This window comes from Macrobrachium nipponense, chromosome 13, assembly GCF_015104395.2.
Source record: "Macrobrachium nipponense isolate FS-2020 chromosome 13, ASM1510439v2, whole genome shotgun sequence".
NCBI lineage: Eukaryota > Metazoa > Arthropoda > Malacostraca > Decapoda > Palaemonidae > Macrobrachium > Macrobrachium nipponense.
In genome coordinates, this window is record NC_087206.1 from 91,027,718 (window position 1) to 91,047,751 (window position 20,034).

Below are 20,034 nucleotides of genomic sequence, written 5' to 3' on the forward strand. Positions count from 1 at the left end.
TGATTTCCTTTGGTAGAAATATAAAACTCCAGAAACTGTGTGCTGTGCTTTATTCCTATTCCTTTAGAATTTCTATATACACTGACTAACTTATTTAGAGTTTTATAGTTAAGTAAACAAAAGATAAATATCATACGAGTAATGTTACAATAGATTGGATATTTACAGTAGAGTAGTTAAGTTGTTTTCAGATAACGTATGTACACAAACAACTAAACAAGTAGTTAACATAAACAGGTGGGAGTTCTATCGTTGGATAGATAATATGTGACTTCATTAAATATTTGGTTCTTTCTGAGAAAGAGCTAGCATTATGGTTATAATTCAGAAACCAGGTACAGTGGTACCTCGAGATACGAAAGGCTCAACTTACAAAAAACTCGAGATACGAAAGCCAATGCGAAAAATTTAACGGCTCTACATACAAAAAGTTTTCAAGATACGAAAGGTTTCTGAAAGTCCGAGATTCGGCCGGATAACAATTTTGAAACTCGCGCCGCGCGCCGCCATCTTAGTACTAGTAGACTTGCCACCATCCTCCTGATCTCCCAGTTGGTTCCGTGATGCTAGTCACCCGCCATGAGATCCTTCTTTCCCTATTGGACAGCATCCCTCCCATCATGCATCTTATACGTACGTGGTGGCGTGCCTATCTCGGCCTCTTCGTACCAACATCTTTATCGTACGCACGCGGCATTCGTTCGGTCCAACGATTTCGTTTAGTAACGTAAATTCGTTAGTGATTTCGTTGCAGTACTATTATCGTGTTGTGCGAAAACTTTATTGTGTAACTTATACGTAAATTATGTACAAGATAACATAGTCATGGGTCCCAAGAAAGTTGAAATTCATGGAAAGAAGCGCATGCTCTCTTTGGAGACAAAGATGGAGATCATCAAGAAGTACGAAGCTGGTATGCGATTGAGTGTGATCGCAAAGGAATACGGCCGTAATCCGTCGACAATAAGCATCATCCTTAAACAGAAGGATGCCATCAAAGCAGCTACACCGTCGAAGGGCATCACTATTTTGTCCAGCAAGAGGACCCACGTGCACAACGAGATGGAACGGCTGCTCCTCGTCTGGATAAAAGACAAAGAAATCGCTGGCGATACGGTAACGGAGACAGCAATCGCCCACAAGGCCAGTGCTATTTTCGGCGATTTGATTCCGCAGGCGGAAGACGACGGAGCGGAAGGGACTTCAATGCCAACCCCAGAGTTCAAGGCTTCGCATGGCTGGTTCGAGAAATTCCGTAAACGGACTGGCATCCATTCGGTGGTGCGTCATGGGGAGGCTGCCAGCTCGGACACGAAAGTGGCCGAAGCATTTAAGAAAATGATATTGTCATGTTACAATAAAGTTTTATACATACTTACCTGACAGATATATACTTAGCTATAGACTCCGTCGTCTCCGACAGAATTTCAAATTTCGCGGCACACGCTACAGGTAGGTCAGGTGATCTACCGCCCTGCCCTGGGTGGCAGGACTAGGAACCATCCCCGTTTTCTAATCAGAATTCTTCTCTTCCACCTGTCTCCTGCGGGGAGGCTGGGTGGGCCATTAATCGTATATATCTGTCAGGTAAGTATGTATAAAACTTTATTGTAACATGACAATATCATTTTTATACATTCAACTTCCCTGCCAGATATACTTAGCTGATAGCACCCATTGTGGGGTAAGAGACAGCTAACAACTGAAATAGACAGGTAAACAACATATGTTGTAGGTATTTATAAACCTTGTTCCTACCTTATTAGGCTGAAGACTTCGCGGCTACTGCCTTGGAGTCTGCTTAGCCTCAAGAGCCTCAGCGAGATATTGATCTATGGCTAAGAGTTCTTGTGGGTCTGCCAATGGGGTCTTATCCACTTACTCGGCAGAGCCTAAAGGCCTTTTGGTCATTGGGTGATATTCCACTAACATGACAATACACCTTGTTCAAGAGTCACAAAACCGATCCCGATCACCTGATCCTAACATCCATGTTAGTTCTAAGATTGTAAGGAGTTATCCACGAACTCCTTACAAACAACCAAAAACTCGAAACATAATTACACTTTCATTACAAAATATAAAAAAAAAAAAAATTTTTGTACTCCCCTACTATTCATACATACCCCTGGATCCCCTACGCGATCATGTACACTGCTCCCGTGCGACAGTAGTGAGCTTGCTAATAGAAAACCAAGCACATATCTGACAAGAGGGTTTATGTACGCTAAAAACACAAAATTAAGGATCAGTCTTTGCTCCAAGACCCAGTACTGTATCTGCTGATACAAAAGGACCTAGCGAGAAGCACTTCTCATAGGTCACTCTCACATCCTTCAGATAATGAGATGCAAACACTGAATTGCACCTCCAATATGTAGTCTCAATGATATTCTTTAGAGACATATTCTTTTGGAACGCCAAAGACGTTGCTACTGCCCTCACTTCATGAGTCTTGACCTTTAGAAGACCGAAGGATTCCTCCGAGCAGTTCTTGTGAGCGTCCGTAATAACGCTTCTCACAAAGAAAGCCAAAGCGTTCTTGGACATGAGTCTTTTGGGGTTCTTCACCGCACACCAAAGACCTTGTTGACAAGCTCCCATCTGTCTCTTCCTCTCTAAATAGTATTTAAGAGCTCTCACTGGACAGAGAGATCTCTCTATCTCTCTGCCTACCAGGTTAGATAGGCCTTTTACCTCAAAACTTCTGGGCCAAGGTTTTGATGGGTTTTCGTTCTTGCCAGAAAAACATTGTCTGGAAAGAACAGATAGCAGCATCTCCTTTGAACCCCACCGTGGAATCCAGAGCGTGTAATTCGCTCGTCCTCTTGGCTGTAGCGAGAGCCACCAGGAACAAGCATTTCCTAGTGACGTCGCGGAAGGACGCCAGATGTAAGGCTCGAATTTATCCGATGAAAGGAATTTCAGGACCACGTCTAGATTCCAACTAGGTGTTCTAGGAGTAGCTGCTTTCGAAGTCTCAAAGATCTAATTAGATCGTGTAGATCTTTGTCATTAGCAATGTCCCAGGCCTCGATTCCTGAATACTGAAGACAGCATGCTTCGGTATCCTTTTATTGTCGAGACAGATAGGTGTGATTCCTCTCTCAGAAAGAGGAGGAAATCGGCAATATTCACTATAGAGGTACTGGAGGAGGACAGCTTCTGACCCTTACACCACCTCCTAAAGACTTCCCACTTCGACTGGTATACTCTTCTCGTCGAAGCTCTGCGGGCTCTAGCGATAGAGCCCGCCAGCCTTGCGAGAAAAGCCTCTCGCTCTGACAAGTCTTTCGATAGTCGAAAGGCAGTCAGAGCGAGACCTGGGAGGTTGTGATGAAACCTCTCGAAGTGGGGTTGTCTGAGTAGATCGTGTCTGTTTGGAAGCCGATCTGGAGTCCCACTATCCCCCAGTACCTCCGTTAACATTCCTGGGCTGGCCAAAATGGGGCTATGAGTGTCAACTTCGTGCTCTTCGAAGCTACGAACTTCCTGAGCACTTCCCCCAGGATTTTGAACGGGGGAAAGGCGTATGCGTCCACACCTGACCAATCCATGAGAAACGCGTCTATGGCGAAGGCTCTCGGATCTTCCACTAGAGAGCAAAAGATCTCTATTCTTTTGGAGAGGAACGTCGCAACAGGTCTATGTGAGGTCTCCCCCACAGGGACCAAAGACTTCGACACACTTCTTCGTGAAGAGTCCATTCTGTGGGAAGGACCTGATTCCTCCCAGCTCAGTCTGTCCGCTCTCACATTCTTGATCCCTTGAACACCGTGTGAGAGAGTTTGGATGCCTCTTTCTTCGTCCAGGTTTAACAGGTGTCTTGTCAACTGATAGGAGCGGAGAAAGAGTGCGTGCCTCCTTGTTTGCGTATGTAAGCCAGAGCCGTGGTGTTGTCCGAGTTTATCTGTATCACCCCGTCTCTGACTATCTCTTCGAAGAACTTTAAGGCTAGGTGTATGGCCACAAGTTCCTTGCAATTGATGTGCCAGGACACCTGTTCCTTTGTCCAGGTGCCTGACACCTCCCTTGCTCCTAGCGTCGCTCCCCATCCCGACTCCGAAGCGTCGGTAAATAACACTTGGTCTGGGTTCTGCAGAGCAAGCGATACGCCTTCGTTCTTTTGAAGCGGAGGGATCCACACTTCAGATGATCTTTTACTTCTTGTGGAAGTTGGAAGATGTCCGAGAGTTGACCCGTCTTCCAACTCCACACCTCTTTGAGGAAAAACTGAAGAGGGCGAAGGTGAAGTCTCCCTAGCGAGAAGAAACTTTTCCAATGAGGACAGGGTCCTAAAAGGCTCAGGAAATCCCTCGCTGAGCTGTTCTTTCTCTCTAAGAAGCTCGAGATTCTCGACAAACCTCGAGAGGAGTTGGAGGCCATGTAACATAACGTCGTTCAAGAGGAGTTCTCTAGCAGCGGCGAGGAAGAGGAGGAGGACCCTATGACAACGGCAGAAATTAAGGATGTTCTAGCCGCTTTTCATAAATTGCAATCGTTTATCGAAAAAAGACACCCCGAAAAGGCTCACACAGGTCGTATGCTTGCGCAGTTTGATGACGTTTGCCTGAGTTGTTTCAGGAACATTGTGAAAAGTAGGCAGAAGCAATCTTCCTTGGATCGTTATTTTTTAAAGAGGCCTTCAGCCTTAGCAGGAGTAAGAACCAAGTGATAAAAAACAGAAAGTTGAAAGCAAATAGGAAGAACCAAGTAATGAAAAAAAGAAAGTTGAAAGCAAAAAGGAAGAACCAAGTGATAAACAGAACGTTGAAAGTGGTGATGAAAAAAAAAATTTTAATTCTTAGTTTTTTGTAAAGTGTTACAGTTTTGTTAATGTGTTTCGTAAATTTTAGTTTTATAGTTTTCCTTAAATTTTTTATGTGTTTTCGTAAAGTTAAGTGTACGTACGTATGTACGTTATCTGCCGTTTGTCCTCCTCCTCCTCCTCTGCTGACACTTTCGGAGATAGCCTCACTCGAAAGGTAAGCTTCCACATTTTATGTACAGTATATTTCTTGTTACCATGTACACTAATATACACTTTATTTACAGGTTATTTTGCATTTTGTTATTAATTTAGGCATTGAATGGTCCAAATTGTTGTAGTATTTCATTGTTTATAGGTCAATTTAGCTTTATAATGAAATTTACTGGGGTGTTTTTGGAGGGCTTGGAACGGATTAGCCATTTTACATGTAAAATGTGGTCCAAGATACGAAAACCTCATGATACGAAAGGCACTTCAGAACGGATTTATTTCGTATCTCGAGGTACTACTGTACTAATAGCAGCAGGAGATGTTCCTGCTTGAAGGGAAAGGCCCCTATGCATAGTTATATAGTTGCAGTGATGTTGCAGTGATGTTTCAGGGGTATTATACGTACCTGCTTCTGCTAACCGGGAGTTAATTTGGGGATGATCGAAATGCTGCCATACACAATCGTATTCCTGCATGGTGTAATACATGTAGTACCTTTAATGTTGTTTCTGAGTTGGATGAATATATTGGGCAACAATACTAATCCAATATAGATTATACCAGTTGCTTTGTATAACATTAGCATGGTGTTATGTCCAGTTCGCCACTTGGTATGCAATAGTCTTTTTCAATATGGCAAAGGCTTTTAATTTTAAGTCTTTTGCTTTAATATATTTGAGGTGTGCTTTCCAGTTCAGGTGTTGATTGAACACCATTCTTAGGTACGAAAAGGCTAATTGGAGGGGTTGCTGTGGTAGTGTTTAACACTCGCCCCAGTTTTATACCGACACCTTTTATATAGGTGAGCGAGTCAGAAGCTTCTGACATGTCCAATTTAGCAGTTCTCTGGTATTATAGCAATATTTTACTAGAAATAGTGCTAAAGCAGACATATTACACGGGAGCGACACGGCTGAGCCCAGAAATAGATTTTTCCTACGTCAAAATCCCTTTTTAGTATTACAAAGATATAACTTAATTGTTTGGTGTTTTAACCATCATTTGTCTTTATAGATGATAATTGCATTTGTTTTATTTACTGAAAATTGGAATCCTACTGAATTTACCCAGTTGGTAATATTTGTGACGGCTGTGTATTGAGGATTCTTTGGGCATGTCTTAGCGTGCTACTTGTATAGTATATGGTAAAGTCATCAACATACATGCTGTTTTTAACTCCTTTTGGTAAATTTATTTTGATGCCATTGATTGCTAAAGTAAATAGAGTACAGCTTTGGACACTGCCTTGAGGGATTCCTTCTTCTAATTTATTAATATTTGAATATTAATTTTCTACTCTAATTTGGAAAGTTCTATTTATGAGAAAATTATAATGACCTCTTATTCCTTTACAGTAGGGGTTTTCAACCTGGGGTACGCAAGGGGTCTGCCAGGGGGTACGCTCTTGCCCACTGGTCATTAGGGAGTATGGGCCCATATGTGCTTCAGACTGTGTGACTGACCATCCGCTGACTTGTCTGAGTATTGCAAAACAAATTCAAAAGATACTTCCCAGATGTGTCTGAAGTAATTTTAAAAGTTAAGCAGAGACCTTTTCCATACAGATATTGCATCTGTTAATGATGCCATTCAGGAAGAGTTTATTGACTTTGTGAATGACTCTAGTGCTCGTGATCTCTATGAAGAGAAATATCTTTATTCAGGTTCTGGTGTGAAATAAGCAGGAACCCCTCTGCACTCTGTTACTTTTCCCATCAACATATTTGTGTGAAACTGGATTTTCTAGCTTACTGGTTGTATAATAAAAATTAAGATCTCAGCTGAATGTGGAAGCCGACCTTCAATGTAGCTTAGCTAAAACTGCTCCTCGGCTGACTGAAAAGCAGTTTCAGCCATCTCATTAAATCCCTTGGCAACAGATGTCGTGTTTTGTTTTTTTAGTTCATTCCCTAGGCATGCCTTTTATACTGCACACAGTTAAAGTTATATTTTTTTTTTATAATTTTCAATAGAAATGTTTATGTTTACTTACTATATTACTGGTTATGTTAGGATGGATAAGTAGTGATTCATTGTATAGTCACAGGATGGAAAAGTAGTGATTCATTGTATAGTCACAGAACTCTTTCCAATATACACAAGGGAACATGGGGAGAAAAAGGTTGAAAACCACTGCTTTGGAGTGAAGTTTTTGCATGATAGTGTGTCTCCATGTTGTATCATATGCTTTATCTATATCAAAAAATGTGTCCAGTGTTAATTTTTTCCGATAAATTCTTGCCCCGGTTTGTTTATTGGGATAGCATGTTTCCATTTACTATCTGGAAAAACATGTTTCATTCAGATGGTGTTATAGAATTTTAATAAATAAGATTTGGCAATGGGGACTAATCTTTGTATAATTTCAAAGGATATTTTATCATGGCCTCGGGGCGATGGATGACATGAATTTAGAGCATTATTTAATTCATCCATATTAAATGCATAATTATACTCCAGATCTTCAATATGTTTCAAAATTGAGTATGTAGTGTCTTTTCCTTGTGTTCTTATATTTTGAAAATGTTCATTTAGATTGGAGTAGGCACTTATGTTTTCAGCGTCTCCCTATTATATTTGATATTTCATATGGTTCATGATATAATTTCCCATTTTGGTTTATTGCAATTCTTGGGTGTCATATATGTTCCATTAATTTTCCTTACTTTTTGCCAAATACCTTTCATAGATGTATTTGTTGACAAGCTTAATACATCATTTTTCCATGATGATATTTTCTCAGATATTACCATTTTTTGGAATTTTGGATTATATTTATTATATACGAATGGTTTAATATAGAAGGGATTTTGACGTAAGGAAAATCTATTTCTGGCGATTGGCTCGTGTCGCCAGCGAAATATCCTTTAATCTATTATTTCTAGGGTAAATGTACTAACACATACCAGAGAATAAATAAAATAAAGAAAAAGGTCAGTATAACTGACTCGCTCACCGTCCGGAGGTGTCGGTATGAACACTAGGCGAGTGAGACCACTACCACGAGCCAATACCAATAGAAATCTCACAACAAAAACCCTCCATGAGGAGAGCCGACCCACAGAGTGAGCAGCTCGTACTACTACTACTCCATCCCATGCTGCCGACTGCTGCGCCTCTAGTGCCATCCTGAAGTTAGCAGAACAATCTTGGGCGAAGGGATGGTAGGGTGGGATTTCGCTGGCGACACGAGCCAATCGCCCAGAAATAGATTTTTCCTTACGTCAAATCCCTTTTCTGGGCTCAGCTCGTGTCGCTGCGCGAAATCGTACCAGAGAAATAGCACAAGATTGTAACAAAGAAATAAAATAAAAACAGAATAGGTCTCAAATAAAAAATAAAGTAAATATAAAAAAAGATATAATTGCTAAAAAGATACAAATACACAGTGATACAAAATAGAAATATGCTTAAATTAACCCTTAATTCTAACATGTTTCTTATCATAAGGTAATTACATATGTACAGAGGTAAATTGGCTTACATGTAACAAAATAGTATCTGTGTAAAGGCATGTATCAAAATATATAACAGCAATTAAAAATGAGCAAATTAAACAACCATGATAATATGTAAGGAATGCATATGACTTAATATACAAAACCCGTAATCATTATAAATGAGATGTATCCCCTAGCATAAAAATAAGGGGGTAACATCCATGAGATCAAATCCATAAACATCTGTGAGTGTCCCTAGCAAAAAATAAGGGGCACCCACTACATCATCATCAAAGCAGCTAAGACACCAGGTGAATGTAAATGAACACGGTAGGAATAGAGACGAACTGTTGGTGAAGCAGGTAGAAAGGAGGACTGAATCTTCTACTATAAATTAACTAGAATCAGGGGAAACTATGTTTCCCGCTGCTACTGCTGAAAATTTCAGAGCTTCCAAGGACTTAAGGTAATGGCGTTTGAACACTGTCGGCGATTTCCATCCGGTATACTTTTTTCAACTCATCGAAGTTCATGTGTTGGAAATAATTAATTGAGGTGGCTACTGCCCTGACATCATGTGCTTTCGGGAAAGAGTCAGGATTGGCTTGCTTAATAAAGTACAGGATTTGTTGCCTGATGCCTTTAATGGATAAAGTTCCACCTTTTTTCCCTCCTAAAGAGGGGACCCGAAGAGGATGAGGAGGTCCTGGACAGAAAGGCTCGTAAGGTTGTAACTGGGCAAAGAGATACATCTTGTGGAAGGGGTAGTACCTTCCAAGGTTCCCACCTCATCAAAGGATCTTCATTCTTTGCTAAAAAGCTACGTTCCGAGAAAGTAGTACTTCCCCTGTGGGAATGGGATTGAATATGATCCGGATCTCTGGATAAAGCCGACAGTTTCTGAAATTCTTGCTCCTGAAGCTAAGCTTAATAAAACAGGGTCTTCCTTAAGAGCATTATAAACGAGCATGTGTCATTATCGGTTTCTGAAGCCAGTTTTAGAACATCGTTTAAGAACCATGAAACTGACGTAGGCCTTACAGAATAAGGTCTAAGTCTAGCACATGCCTTAGGAATAGACGAGAAGTAGGAATCCGTCAAGTCTATTGTTGAACCCAAATTGAAATATCTTTTTCAAGGCTGACTTGTTTGTCGTAATCGTGCTAGCTGCTAAACCTTTTTCAAATAAGGATCTGAAAAAGGATATCGCTGAATTAACTGTCATGATTCTAATATCAGATTCTCTCAGGAAGATTGCTAACTTTTTGACAGCAGCATCATACTGTCTCAAAGTTGAATCCCTTTTATCGGATTCCAAGAAGAGAATATTCTGAGGGTCAATATTCGCATCTCTTTTTGCCGCAAACTTCATGAATCCATAAAGTTAGGGTTTTGAGAATCCCTGAGGAAGCGAACACAGTCTTCGTTTGTACTGACTGGGAGAGCCTGGGATTGGGGATCCGAAGAGGACGAAGGCCCAGTTCCAGAATTAGATACCATTGCTCTTCGCCAGTCTGGGCTACTAGAGCCACTTGACCCTTGAACGTCCTGAGTTTGTTTAACACTTTCATGAGAAGATTCACTGGAGGAAAGACATAAATCTTCTTCCAGTTGTTCCAGTCCAGAGCCAGGGCGTCCGTGGCATAGGCCAGAGGGTCCAGGTTGGGGGCTACGTAACAGGGGAGCTTGTGATTCGCTTGGGATGCGAAGAGGTCCAACCTGTAGCCCTGGGACTCTTTGAAGGATCCATTGGAACGAACTGTTCCACCAAGACCATTCCGACTCTAGGGGTACTGATCGGGATAACGCGTCTGCTATGACGTTTCTCACTCCAGCTATGTGAGTGGAGGAGAGATGCCACTGAACTTGTCTGCCAGGGAGAAGATGGCTACCATGACATGATTTAGATGACGTGACTTGGAGCCTCCTCTGTTTATACAATGTACTACCACTGCGCTGTCCAGAACTAGCTTTATGTGGGAGTACTTTGGTGGGCGCAACCTTTTTAGAGTCAAGAACACTGCCATTGCCTCCAGTACGTTTATATGGAACTGACTGAACTGAGGTGACCAAGTTCCTTGAACCTTTTGGACCTGGGAATACCCTCCCCAACCGCTTAAGGACGCGTCTGTGTGGATGGTAATCCCTGGTGGAGGGAACTGAAGGGGTACTGACACTGACAAATTCTTGACTTTCGCCCACGGCTGAAGTCGATTCTTTAGAATCAGAGGGACTGAGGATAGTTTGTCCCTGGACCTGACATTTGCTCGTGAGCGCCAGATTCTGGTTAGGTCCTTTCAGTTTGGCTTTCATTAAGACGTTTGTCACTGATGCAACTGGATGAGAACCCAGGATCCTCTCCTGAGCTCTCCTTGACCGCCAGTTTGTGACTTAGAAATTGCTTGACTGGACTTCGCTATTTCTTTCCTTTTGTTGATGGAATCGACAGAGTATGGGAGGATAGATTCCATTGAATGCCCAGGCCACTGAAAGTCTGACTCTGGAGTGAGTCTTGACTTGGTCCTGTTTATCTTGAAGCCTAGATATTCCAGGAACTGAATCACTTTTCAGTGTGGCTCTGTTGCATTCTTCGACTGTTGGCGCCCAGATCAACCAATCGTCGAGATACGCTACTACCATAATCCCTTGTGATCTGAGTTGTTGCACTACCACTTCCGCTAGTTTCGTGAACACCCTGGGTGCCACGTTGAGTCCGAAGGGAACTACCCTTGAAGGAGAATGTCTGGTCTCCTATCTTGAAACCCAGATATGGACGGAAGTGTCTTGCAATAGGGATATGATAGTAAGCGTCTGTAAGATCGATAGAGGTGGTGACGGCCCCACGGGGAAGTAGGGTCCGCACCGTGAGATCGTGAGCATCTTGAACTTGTCGCAGCGGATGGCTAAGTTTAAGCGGGACAAGTCTAAGATTACTCTTCTTTTGTGTGAGCCTTTCTTTGGCACGCTGAACAAGCGACCTTGAAATTTTAATCTCTTGACTCTTACTATAGCTCCTTTCTGAAGGAGGTCCTCTGCGTACTCTGTCAATTCCTTGAAGGAAGTTGACGGAAAGATCTGGATGGAGGTGGGTTCGTCAACCAGCTCCAACCCAGGCCTTTTGACACTATGCTCTGAGCCCATTCGCTGAAGTTCCACCGGTGACGAAAGTGGAACAGCCTCCCTCCTACCTGAAGTTCTTCATTGGTTCTGTACCGCCTCGCCTCCTCTGAAGTGTTTCCCCCTGTTAAAGGGGCCTCCCGATCCTCTCCCACGAAAGGAACGCTTACCTCTGCCTCCCTTACCCCGAGCGTCATACTTCTGTGAAGCTTGACTCTCGAAGGCTTGATTGTAAGCTGGAGAGATGGCGTAAGAGGTGGAGGGCTGAGGTTGAGGGGATATCACATAAATTGGCTGTGATTGAGCCTTAGAGGTAAGGAAGGTTGGGCTGTTTGCACTAAGGGCAACCGCTGGTAACTTGCTGAGGAAAGCGTGACTGCTTCTTCTGGTAAGGATGGAAGCGCCTAGGTTCCCCCGACCCTTACCTTTAGGTGTTAGGTCTTGTCTCCTCTTAGCTGTAAGGCCCCAACGGTCCTTAAGGCTCTGGTTTCAGCCTCGTAGCCTCCGACTGAACTTCCTTCACCATAGCTTCTGGGAAGAGATCTGCTCCCCAGATGTTAGACGAGAGCAACCTATTCGGTTCATGTCGAATGGTTTGCCTCTTGTAGGACATGCTTCCGACAATTCGTTCTAGCAGTGGCAACTCAACATATCCGACTGTACCGTTTTGAGTCAGTGCTTTGGTCATGAGCTTAAAAAGCGGTTCTGAGCCATAAGCTATGGTTGCTACCTCGGACATAGCCATAGAATTTAATTGATCTGGCTAGTCGCGACTTTGCGTCAAATCAGCCTGAATAAGGTTATCTGGGAGCCTGGGTAGCTTTTCACCAAACTGCTCCATAGCACAGTCCGGTTTGAGTTTGCCAGCTGAGAAGGTGTTTGGCAAGTCCTCCCACAATTCTCCGGCTGAGGGGAGCAACGGAGATGTGGGATCTGCTTCCTTCAGTTGAGCATGGGGTCCCCCTTCTGGGCCGCTGGGATGGTAGACCTCGCGATCTTTGTCAGGAACGGAGCGGGTACTCTCATCCATTGTGAAAATGGTAAAGGGACTCTTGAAAGGTTGTATCCTGGTATTGGAACAATCCATGTCCTCTAAACATCTGAGCCATTCTCTCTGAGCCTGGTCTCGTGAATAGAGGACTGTCTCCTTAGGCACCCTATCATCCCGAACCATGGCTGAAGCTGTAAGCCTAGCGTAGCCTATGAACGGAGGCTGGAGGTCTACCGGGAAGAACTCGAAGTCCCTCTATCCTTCGAGTTCCGAATTCCGGTATGGAAATAAGACCGTCTTGGAAGGGGGCGTATGACGCTACTCTCCATGGATTGTTCATCGAGAACGGAGGTAGCGAGTCATACGGAGGAAGCTGAGTTCCACTCGTATTGGAAAGTGAAGGAGAGGCTAGAGGGACTTCTCTCAGTCCGGCTATAATGGAGTCCTGGAGGTAATCCTATCCGACAGACGAGAGATCATTTGCTCCATGCTACTCTTTAGGGACCCAACCAGGTCGCCCACCTGTTGCAACAGGCCAGTGTTGGAGTCCAAGGCCGGAGCTGCTGCGGAGGTGGAGGGGTGGCTCTGAATCGGAACCAAGGGTACGGAACTGGTGACTCTGCCGGGGTGCGAGATCTCTCTCTGGAGGATTTACTCCTCGAGGGACTTAGAGCCGGAGCTAGAAGTTTTAGACTTGTCTGCTCCGGGATTCGCAGCCGGAGACTTACGTGAGGAGGATGACGCCGAAGTCGACTTCTTAGACGACGACGACGTCTTAGACAAGGATTTCACTGCTTGACCCTTGACCTTAGGTCTAACCGAAGCGTCAGGAGGAGTATATAATTCATCACCTGTAAACCCTTGGAAGGATGGAGAGGTTGCAGGAGTAGAAGAAACAGTCACACCCAAGGGTGACCCTTGGGTGTCCACCCTACTTACCTCGACCAACAGGTCGTCTACACCTACCATAGGTTCTACATTAATATCTAAAGTCGCGACGTCTGTGGAGATATCCTGGTCTTGATCAGTTAATGAGGCAGCCAGCTGTTGTTGGATGAAGGCGATAGTAGGGGCCGCCTCTACTGGGTCGACGTATCCTGTCGCCTTGCCTCCGGGGAAGATTAACAGCGCCAACCGCTTCTCCAAGATGTAAGGCATACCCTTAGCGGCGTTCTACCCAAAACCGCCGACCCAGGCCCGCAGGGTTGCCAGTGCGGTATCTTTCACTGCCGGCGCCTGGAAGAGAGGGCGCAGTTAGATTTAAGAATCACTTAAACTAAAACTTAAATATAACTAAACTTAGATGCCTTAAGTTAAAGTGGATGATGAAAACTTAAGCACTAAAACAGAAGCGGAGCAGCTACCGGAGATGGATCTCACCCCTTCTAAAAGCTGGCTCACCCAGATCGTAACATATGGTACACGTCTCATGGTACCAGACCTGGATGCCCCCGTGCAGAGTCGCGCATGGAGCATGGGACCGGCAAACTTCGTGTCCACATGGGTCCTGAAGTGTGGCGGCGCAGCATCCCGATGCTCACAGTTGGTGGCCCTGTAAAGTGGGAAGACACATGATATCTTAAAGAATAACACTTACAGGCTAAAGGACAGAAGAACTCCGTTGCATGCCGAGGCTCGGAAAAAATTTGAGCATAACCCCCCCCTGCCCCCCCCGCCTGAATAGGCTATAATCCCGGAGAATCCGGTAAAACATGTATGGGGAGGGGGGAAAAGGTTTAAGGTACTTAAGATAAACTTATAGTTAATCTAAAACTCTTAAACCTAAACTCAAACGAACCGGAACAAGTCCAGTGCGTAGCGGAGTGTAGTAACTCAGCAATACGGTACGGTTAGCATGGACCCACTGTATGTTCCGGTCCACCCTACTGGGCGGACAAACAAATTCCCGCTAGATGCCAGGACTCCGATCATGAAAGGAGACCTAGCAAGGTCGGGAAGAGCGAGGAGACATACAGGCTCGAGCGAACCGGAGCGACAAGGAAGCAACGGATGGGGGGAAAGGCCAGTACCCCCCATCACATCACACCACCGGGCCGGACCGAGAAGCCGGAGAGGTCGCGTCCAGTCTGGGTCTGTCGTCGTCTGGCCCTGGCCCCTCCGCCTGGGGGGAGAGAGGGAGGCATGCTCGGGTATGAGGAGCGAGCGTGGGCAGACTGCCCCACCCTCCCCCGACTCTATGGAAGAGCGGGAGGAGGGGGGAAGGGGACTGGGCAGGCGTCTGGCTGTCTCGCGATCGCGTAGTGACCACGAGACGGTAGGCTAAAATAAGACAACTAAACCTAGGACCAACCAACTGATCAGAGAGATGCTATCGGGAAGCAACTGAACTGAAAAGCGGTAGCATAGAGACCCACTGGCCAAAACCGACTGATCAGAGAGATGCTATAGGGAAGCAACCGAACTGATGAGCGGTTAGCATAGGCTCAAGGAGCTAGGACCTAGGCTAAGCCAGACGCCCAACTAACCTAACCATAACCAAAAGACATGGTATAATAAAATAAATAAAGAAAGAAAACAATAAAGTAGGAGAAAAAAATCCAGGAGTGTACGACTACCCGAAGGAAAGTCTACCACTCAAAGCTAGTCAGAGGCCGATACTAAGAGCCGGGACTAGGGTCTGGAAAGAAGAAGCCTACATAAGGTAAAAGACATGCATGCATGACAAACCTGAGTAGACAGTACCCTAAGTAAAACGGATAATAAATATAGAGCGAACATAGAGAATGGGATGTTCTAGGTATGGGAGACCGAGAACGAACCCACCACCACGCGGCAGAACCATGCTGCCATGCTTCCCGACCCCGAGTACGTATTTATACCTAAAAAACTGCAATACTGACCGAGGGCGGGCCGGAAAAAACAAACTAACCATAAATACTGAGTACTTAACTTAGCTGCTGCAATAGCTGCACGCTCCATCATAGATAAATCCAACGAAAGGGCACAAAAAACACAGAGGGAAAAATATCACGTCCGCCGTCGTGAGGTGCTAACTGAAAAGGATGGCCACTAGAGGCGCAGCAGTCGGCAGCATGGGATGGAGTAGTAGTAGTACGAGCTGCTCACTCTGTGGGTCGGCTCTCCTCATGGAGGGTTTTTGTTGTGGGAGATTTCTATTGGTATTTGGCTCGTGGTAGTGGTCTCACTCGCCTAGTGTTCATACCGACACCCTCCTGGAGGGTGAGCGAGTCAGTTATACTGACCTTTTTCTTTATTTTATTTATTCTCTGGTATGTGTTAGTACATTTACCCTAGAAATAATAGATTAAAGGATATTTCGCGCAGCGACACGAGCTGAGCCCAGAAAATTGATTGTTATGTTGATTACTACTATCTTGTTTACAATGTTTGTATTATTGGGCAATTTGTTAAGGGTTTCAAGTCATGTTTTAAGTCTGCTAAGATTTCAACTTGATTTTTTCTTAAAATTGTTAATGTTGGAGACTACCATGGGACAGGGGATTTTTTTGGGTGTGGTTATGTTTTACATATGCTTTTATTGGCACTATTTATTATGAAATTTGTGAAAAATTCACATGTATTGTGATTTTGGTTATGCAGAAATGGTGGTATATTTCTAGTATAAATCATAAATGTCCCAATCTGCTTTTTGGATATAATATTTTATGGGTGGCAATATTTTATTATTATTTAAATAATTAAGGATGATGGGGAAGTGGTTATTGGTATATGAGTCATCCAGGACATTCCACTCAAGTCTTTCAGTTAAGTCGACCAAGTAGAGTGAGATATCTACTGAAGAAAAGGTTAAATGAGTATTGAAGAAGTATGTTGGTATATTACTTTCATTTAGGCAGCATAAGTCATGTTTCAATATATATTTCTCTATGTTTGTTCCCGGTGTATTAGCAGGGTGGTTGTTATCCCAAAGGGGACTATGAGCATTAAAATTTCATATGCGGTGGATAACTGAAATTTAAATTAAAATTTGGTTGGTTGTACGTATTACAAATAGTGATCATATTTTTACCCGGCATAAATAATTTAATAGCTGTTATCTGATATGATTGTGAATGTACTATGTTTAAAAGTTCATAGGTGATATTATTATGAACATATATTGCTGTGCCTAGTTTTCCACCATCAGTTGGTGAATAACAAGCAATTTTGTACTGACAAATTTTTGTAGGGATTGATCTTATGTGTTGTAGGAAAATACAACAGAGTATTGGGTTGCGGTCTCGTAGGATTCTTTGTAATTCTCATAGACATAGTTGGGATAAAAGGCCATTTATATTCCAATGAATAATTTCATATTCCATTATTGGGATGGAATTGTATATTCAGGTATAGTTGGGTTAAGAGGCCAATTATATTCCATTGAATAATTTCATATTCCATTATTGGGGTGGAATTGGTGTTAAATTCTGTAAATTGATAATTGATTTTACTTTGTCTCCAACTTTATTAGTAGTGCCTCAGGATACAAAATTAATCCGTTGCGAAGCAGCCTTCGTAACCTGATTTTTTCGTATCTTGAACCGCATTTTACATGTAAATTGCCTAATTCATTCCAAGCCCTACAAAAACACCCCAGTAAATTTCATAATAAAGCTAAATTGACCAATAAACAATGAAATACAACAATTTGGACCATTCAATACCTAACTTAAACTACATATACATATACTACTAATATGTACTACTACATACCTGAAAATAAAGTGTATTAGTGTACATGGTACAAGAAATACTGTACATACATACCTATGTAGTAAAATGTGGAACCTTACCTTTCGAGTGAGGCGATCTCCGAAAGTGGCGACAGAGGAGAACAAATGGCAGAAAACATGAACACTTAACTTTACGGAACACATTAAAAAATGGCAGAAAACATTAACACTAAACTTTACGAAACACATTAACAAATGGCAGAAAACATTAACTCTCAACTTTACAAAAAACTTAAAATTAAATTTCTTTTTTTGCCTTTTTCTGATTAAAAAAATTTTTTTTATATACTTTACGTTTTTTACAAAGTTAAGCATATCTTAGTTTTACAAGACCACTGAGCTGATTAACAGCTCTCCTAGGGCTGGCCCGAAGGATTAGATATTTTTACGTGGCTAGGAACCTATTGGTTACCTAGCAACAGGACCTACAGCTTACAGTGGGATCCGAACCACATTACATCGAGAAATTAATTTCTATCTCCAGAAATAAATTCCTCTGATTTTGCGTTGGCTGAGCCGAGAATCAAACTAGGACCACCAGATTGGTAGTCAAGCGCAAAGTCCACTCGTCCAACGGGAAACTACGTTTTTTACAAAATTTCAATTTCTTCACCACTTTCAACTTTCTGTTTTTTCGTATCACTTGGATCTTCCTGTTTGCTTACTACTACTAAAGGCCTCTTTACAAAATAACTATCCAAGGAAGATTGCTTCTGCCAGCTTTTCACAATGTTCCTGAAACGACTTAGGCAAACGTCATTGAACTACACAAGCATACGACCTGTGTAAGCCTTTTCGGGGTGCCTCTTTTCTACAAATGATTGCACTTTATGAAAAGCAGCTAGAGCATCCTTAATTTCTGCTGTTGTCATAGGGTCCTCCTCCTCCTCCTTGCCGCTGCTAGAGAACTCTTCTTGAACGATGTTATGTTGCATGGCCTCCAACTTCTTCAGGTCATCCGTCGTAAGCTCCTGTTGGTGCTCCTCGAGACTTGCCAAGAGCAACGACCTCGTCAAGATCTGGTTGCAAAACAGTTTCAGGATCGTCAACTGTTTCTGAAACGGCATCAGATTCACCCATGTCGAATCCCTCGAAGTCTGGGGCGGATACGGCATCAGGGCAGAGTTTCCTCCATGAAGAATTCAAGGTTCACCTCGAAACCTCCTGCCAAGCTTGATCGATGAGTTGGATGCATATCACGATATCAAAATGCTCCTTCCAAAATTCATACAAGGTGAGGTTTGTGGTATCGGTGATGTCGAAACATCTCTTGAAAAGATGTTTCGTATACAGCTTCTTGAAGTTCGATATCACTTGCTGGTCCGTGGGCTGGAGGAGAGGGGTGGTGTTAGGCAGAAGATAAAGAACCTTGATGAAAGAATACTCCACTAGGATATCTTCCTCAAGGCCAGGAGGGTGAGCAGGGGCATTGTCCAACAACAGCAGACATTTCAGAGGGAGGCGCTTCTCTTCCAAGAATTTCTTCACTGTCGGGCCGAAACACAGATTTACCCACTCAGTGAACAAAAGTCTCGTTACCCAGGCTTCCGCATTAGCCCTCCACATCACTGGAAGCTTCACCTTTAGCACTTTGTGGGCCTTGAAGGCTCGAGGGGTCTCAGAATGATAGACCAAGTAGGAGCTTGACTTTACAATCCCCAGTGGCGTTGGAACATAGTGCGAGCGTAAGCCTGTCTTTCATAAGCTTAAGCCCGGGTAGCTTCTTCTCTTCCTCCGTGATGTACGTCTGACAAGGCCTTTTTTTCCCAAAAAGGGCCAGTCTCGTCACAGTTGAAGACTTGCTGAGAACTGTGGCCTTCATTGATTGTCATCTCGTCAGCACAGGAACCTCTTTTTTTAGTATCTAAATTTTTGTATCACTTGACCCTCAGGAGGCATAATAAGCAAACAAGATCTAGATCAACATCTTGTTTCACCTCTTCTTCCTGCCTATTGACATCTATAGAAACAGGTTTATACCTATTAAGCAAAAACAACTGTCATGTTATAGATGCATGCACAAAACCTAGCATAATATACCAGGCATTCCATGCTCATAGTAGCCATATAAGACTACTATATGAACTTTCCTAACCCTTCAGAACCATTTGCAGATATCAACTTGGTTTTTCTGCCCCAAAACAGGTGTCATGGCACAGGCATGAATAGAGAGAGAAAAAAAAATCAATATTTCTCACACTTGTAACTTCTACAAAATGAGAAACAATGAACTACAAGATCAAATACATCACCTCCATGTCACTCTGTGAAAAACGCTGAGGAGACACAAGCCTTGTAATGGTTTCTTCGAGATCTCTCCTTCCAAGATAATCATCGCCATCAAAATCTGCAATATTAATTTACTCATGCAATTATAAAAAATCTAAATCAAAAGTAAACAAATTTAATATGCAGGGACAACTATATACTCCACACAAGCCAATTTTAAAAAAGCTGTAATAGCTGAATACATTAAGAAAATTATTTAACAGTTATTATGGGGAATATGTATTTGCCAAAAATGTCTCTGGATTAGGCATAGGTGACACCTAGTCTTTCCTTGCATTCTTCTTCCTAAATTGCATAATGAAGCTGGAAGGTTGAACCTCTTTATAAATAAATGTAATAAAATTTGGGTCATATGGGCCAGTGCTGGGGTCGGGGAAGGTATTCAGTGCAATCACAAACCCTGTGACATCATGATTGATCAAATGTTTGGATTCTTGATGTAATGTTGTGGTGGGATCACAAACTAAAAAACAAAAAACTCTCAAAACACATGTACTTACC

At 43.0% G+C, this 20,034-nt stretch overlaps 1 protein-coding gene across 1 annotated transcript in view; it reads right to left on the reverse strand.

Annotated features, from left to right (window-relative positions):
• The window catches only part of LOC135225201 (calcium and integrin-binding protein 1-like), a 111,036-nt gene that overhangs the window by 14,267 nt on the left and 76,735 nt on the right, over positions 1 to 20,034 (reverse strand). Inside the window, exon 4 of the mRNA XM_064264510.1 lies at positions 19,497 to 19,591. Within this exon, the coding sequence (XP_064120580.1) occupies positions 19,497 to 19,591 (95 nt within the window). The remainder of the gene's footprint in view (positions 1 to 19,496; positions 19,592 to 20,034) is intronic.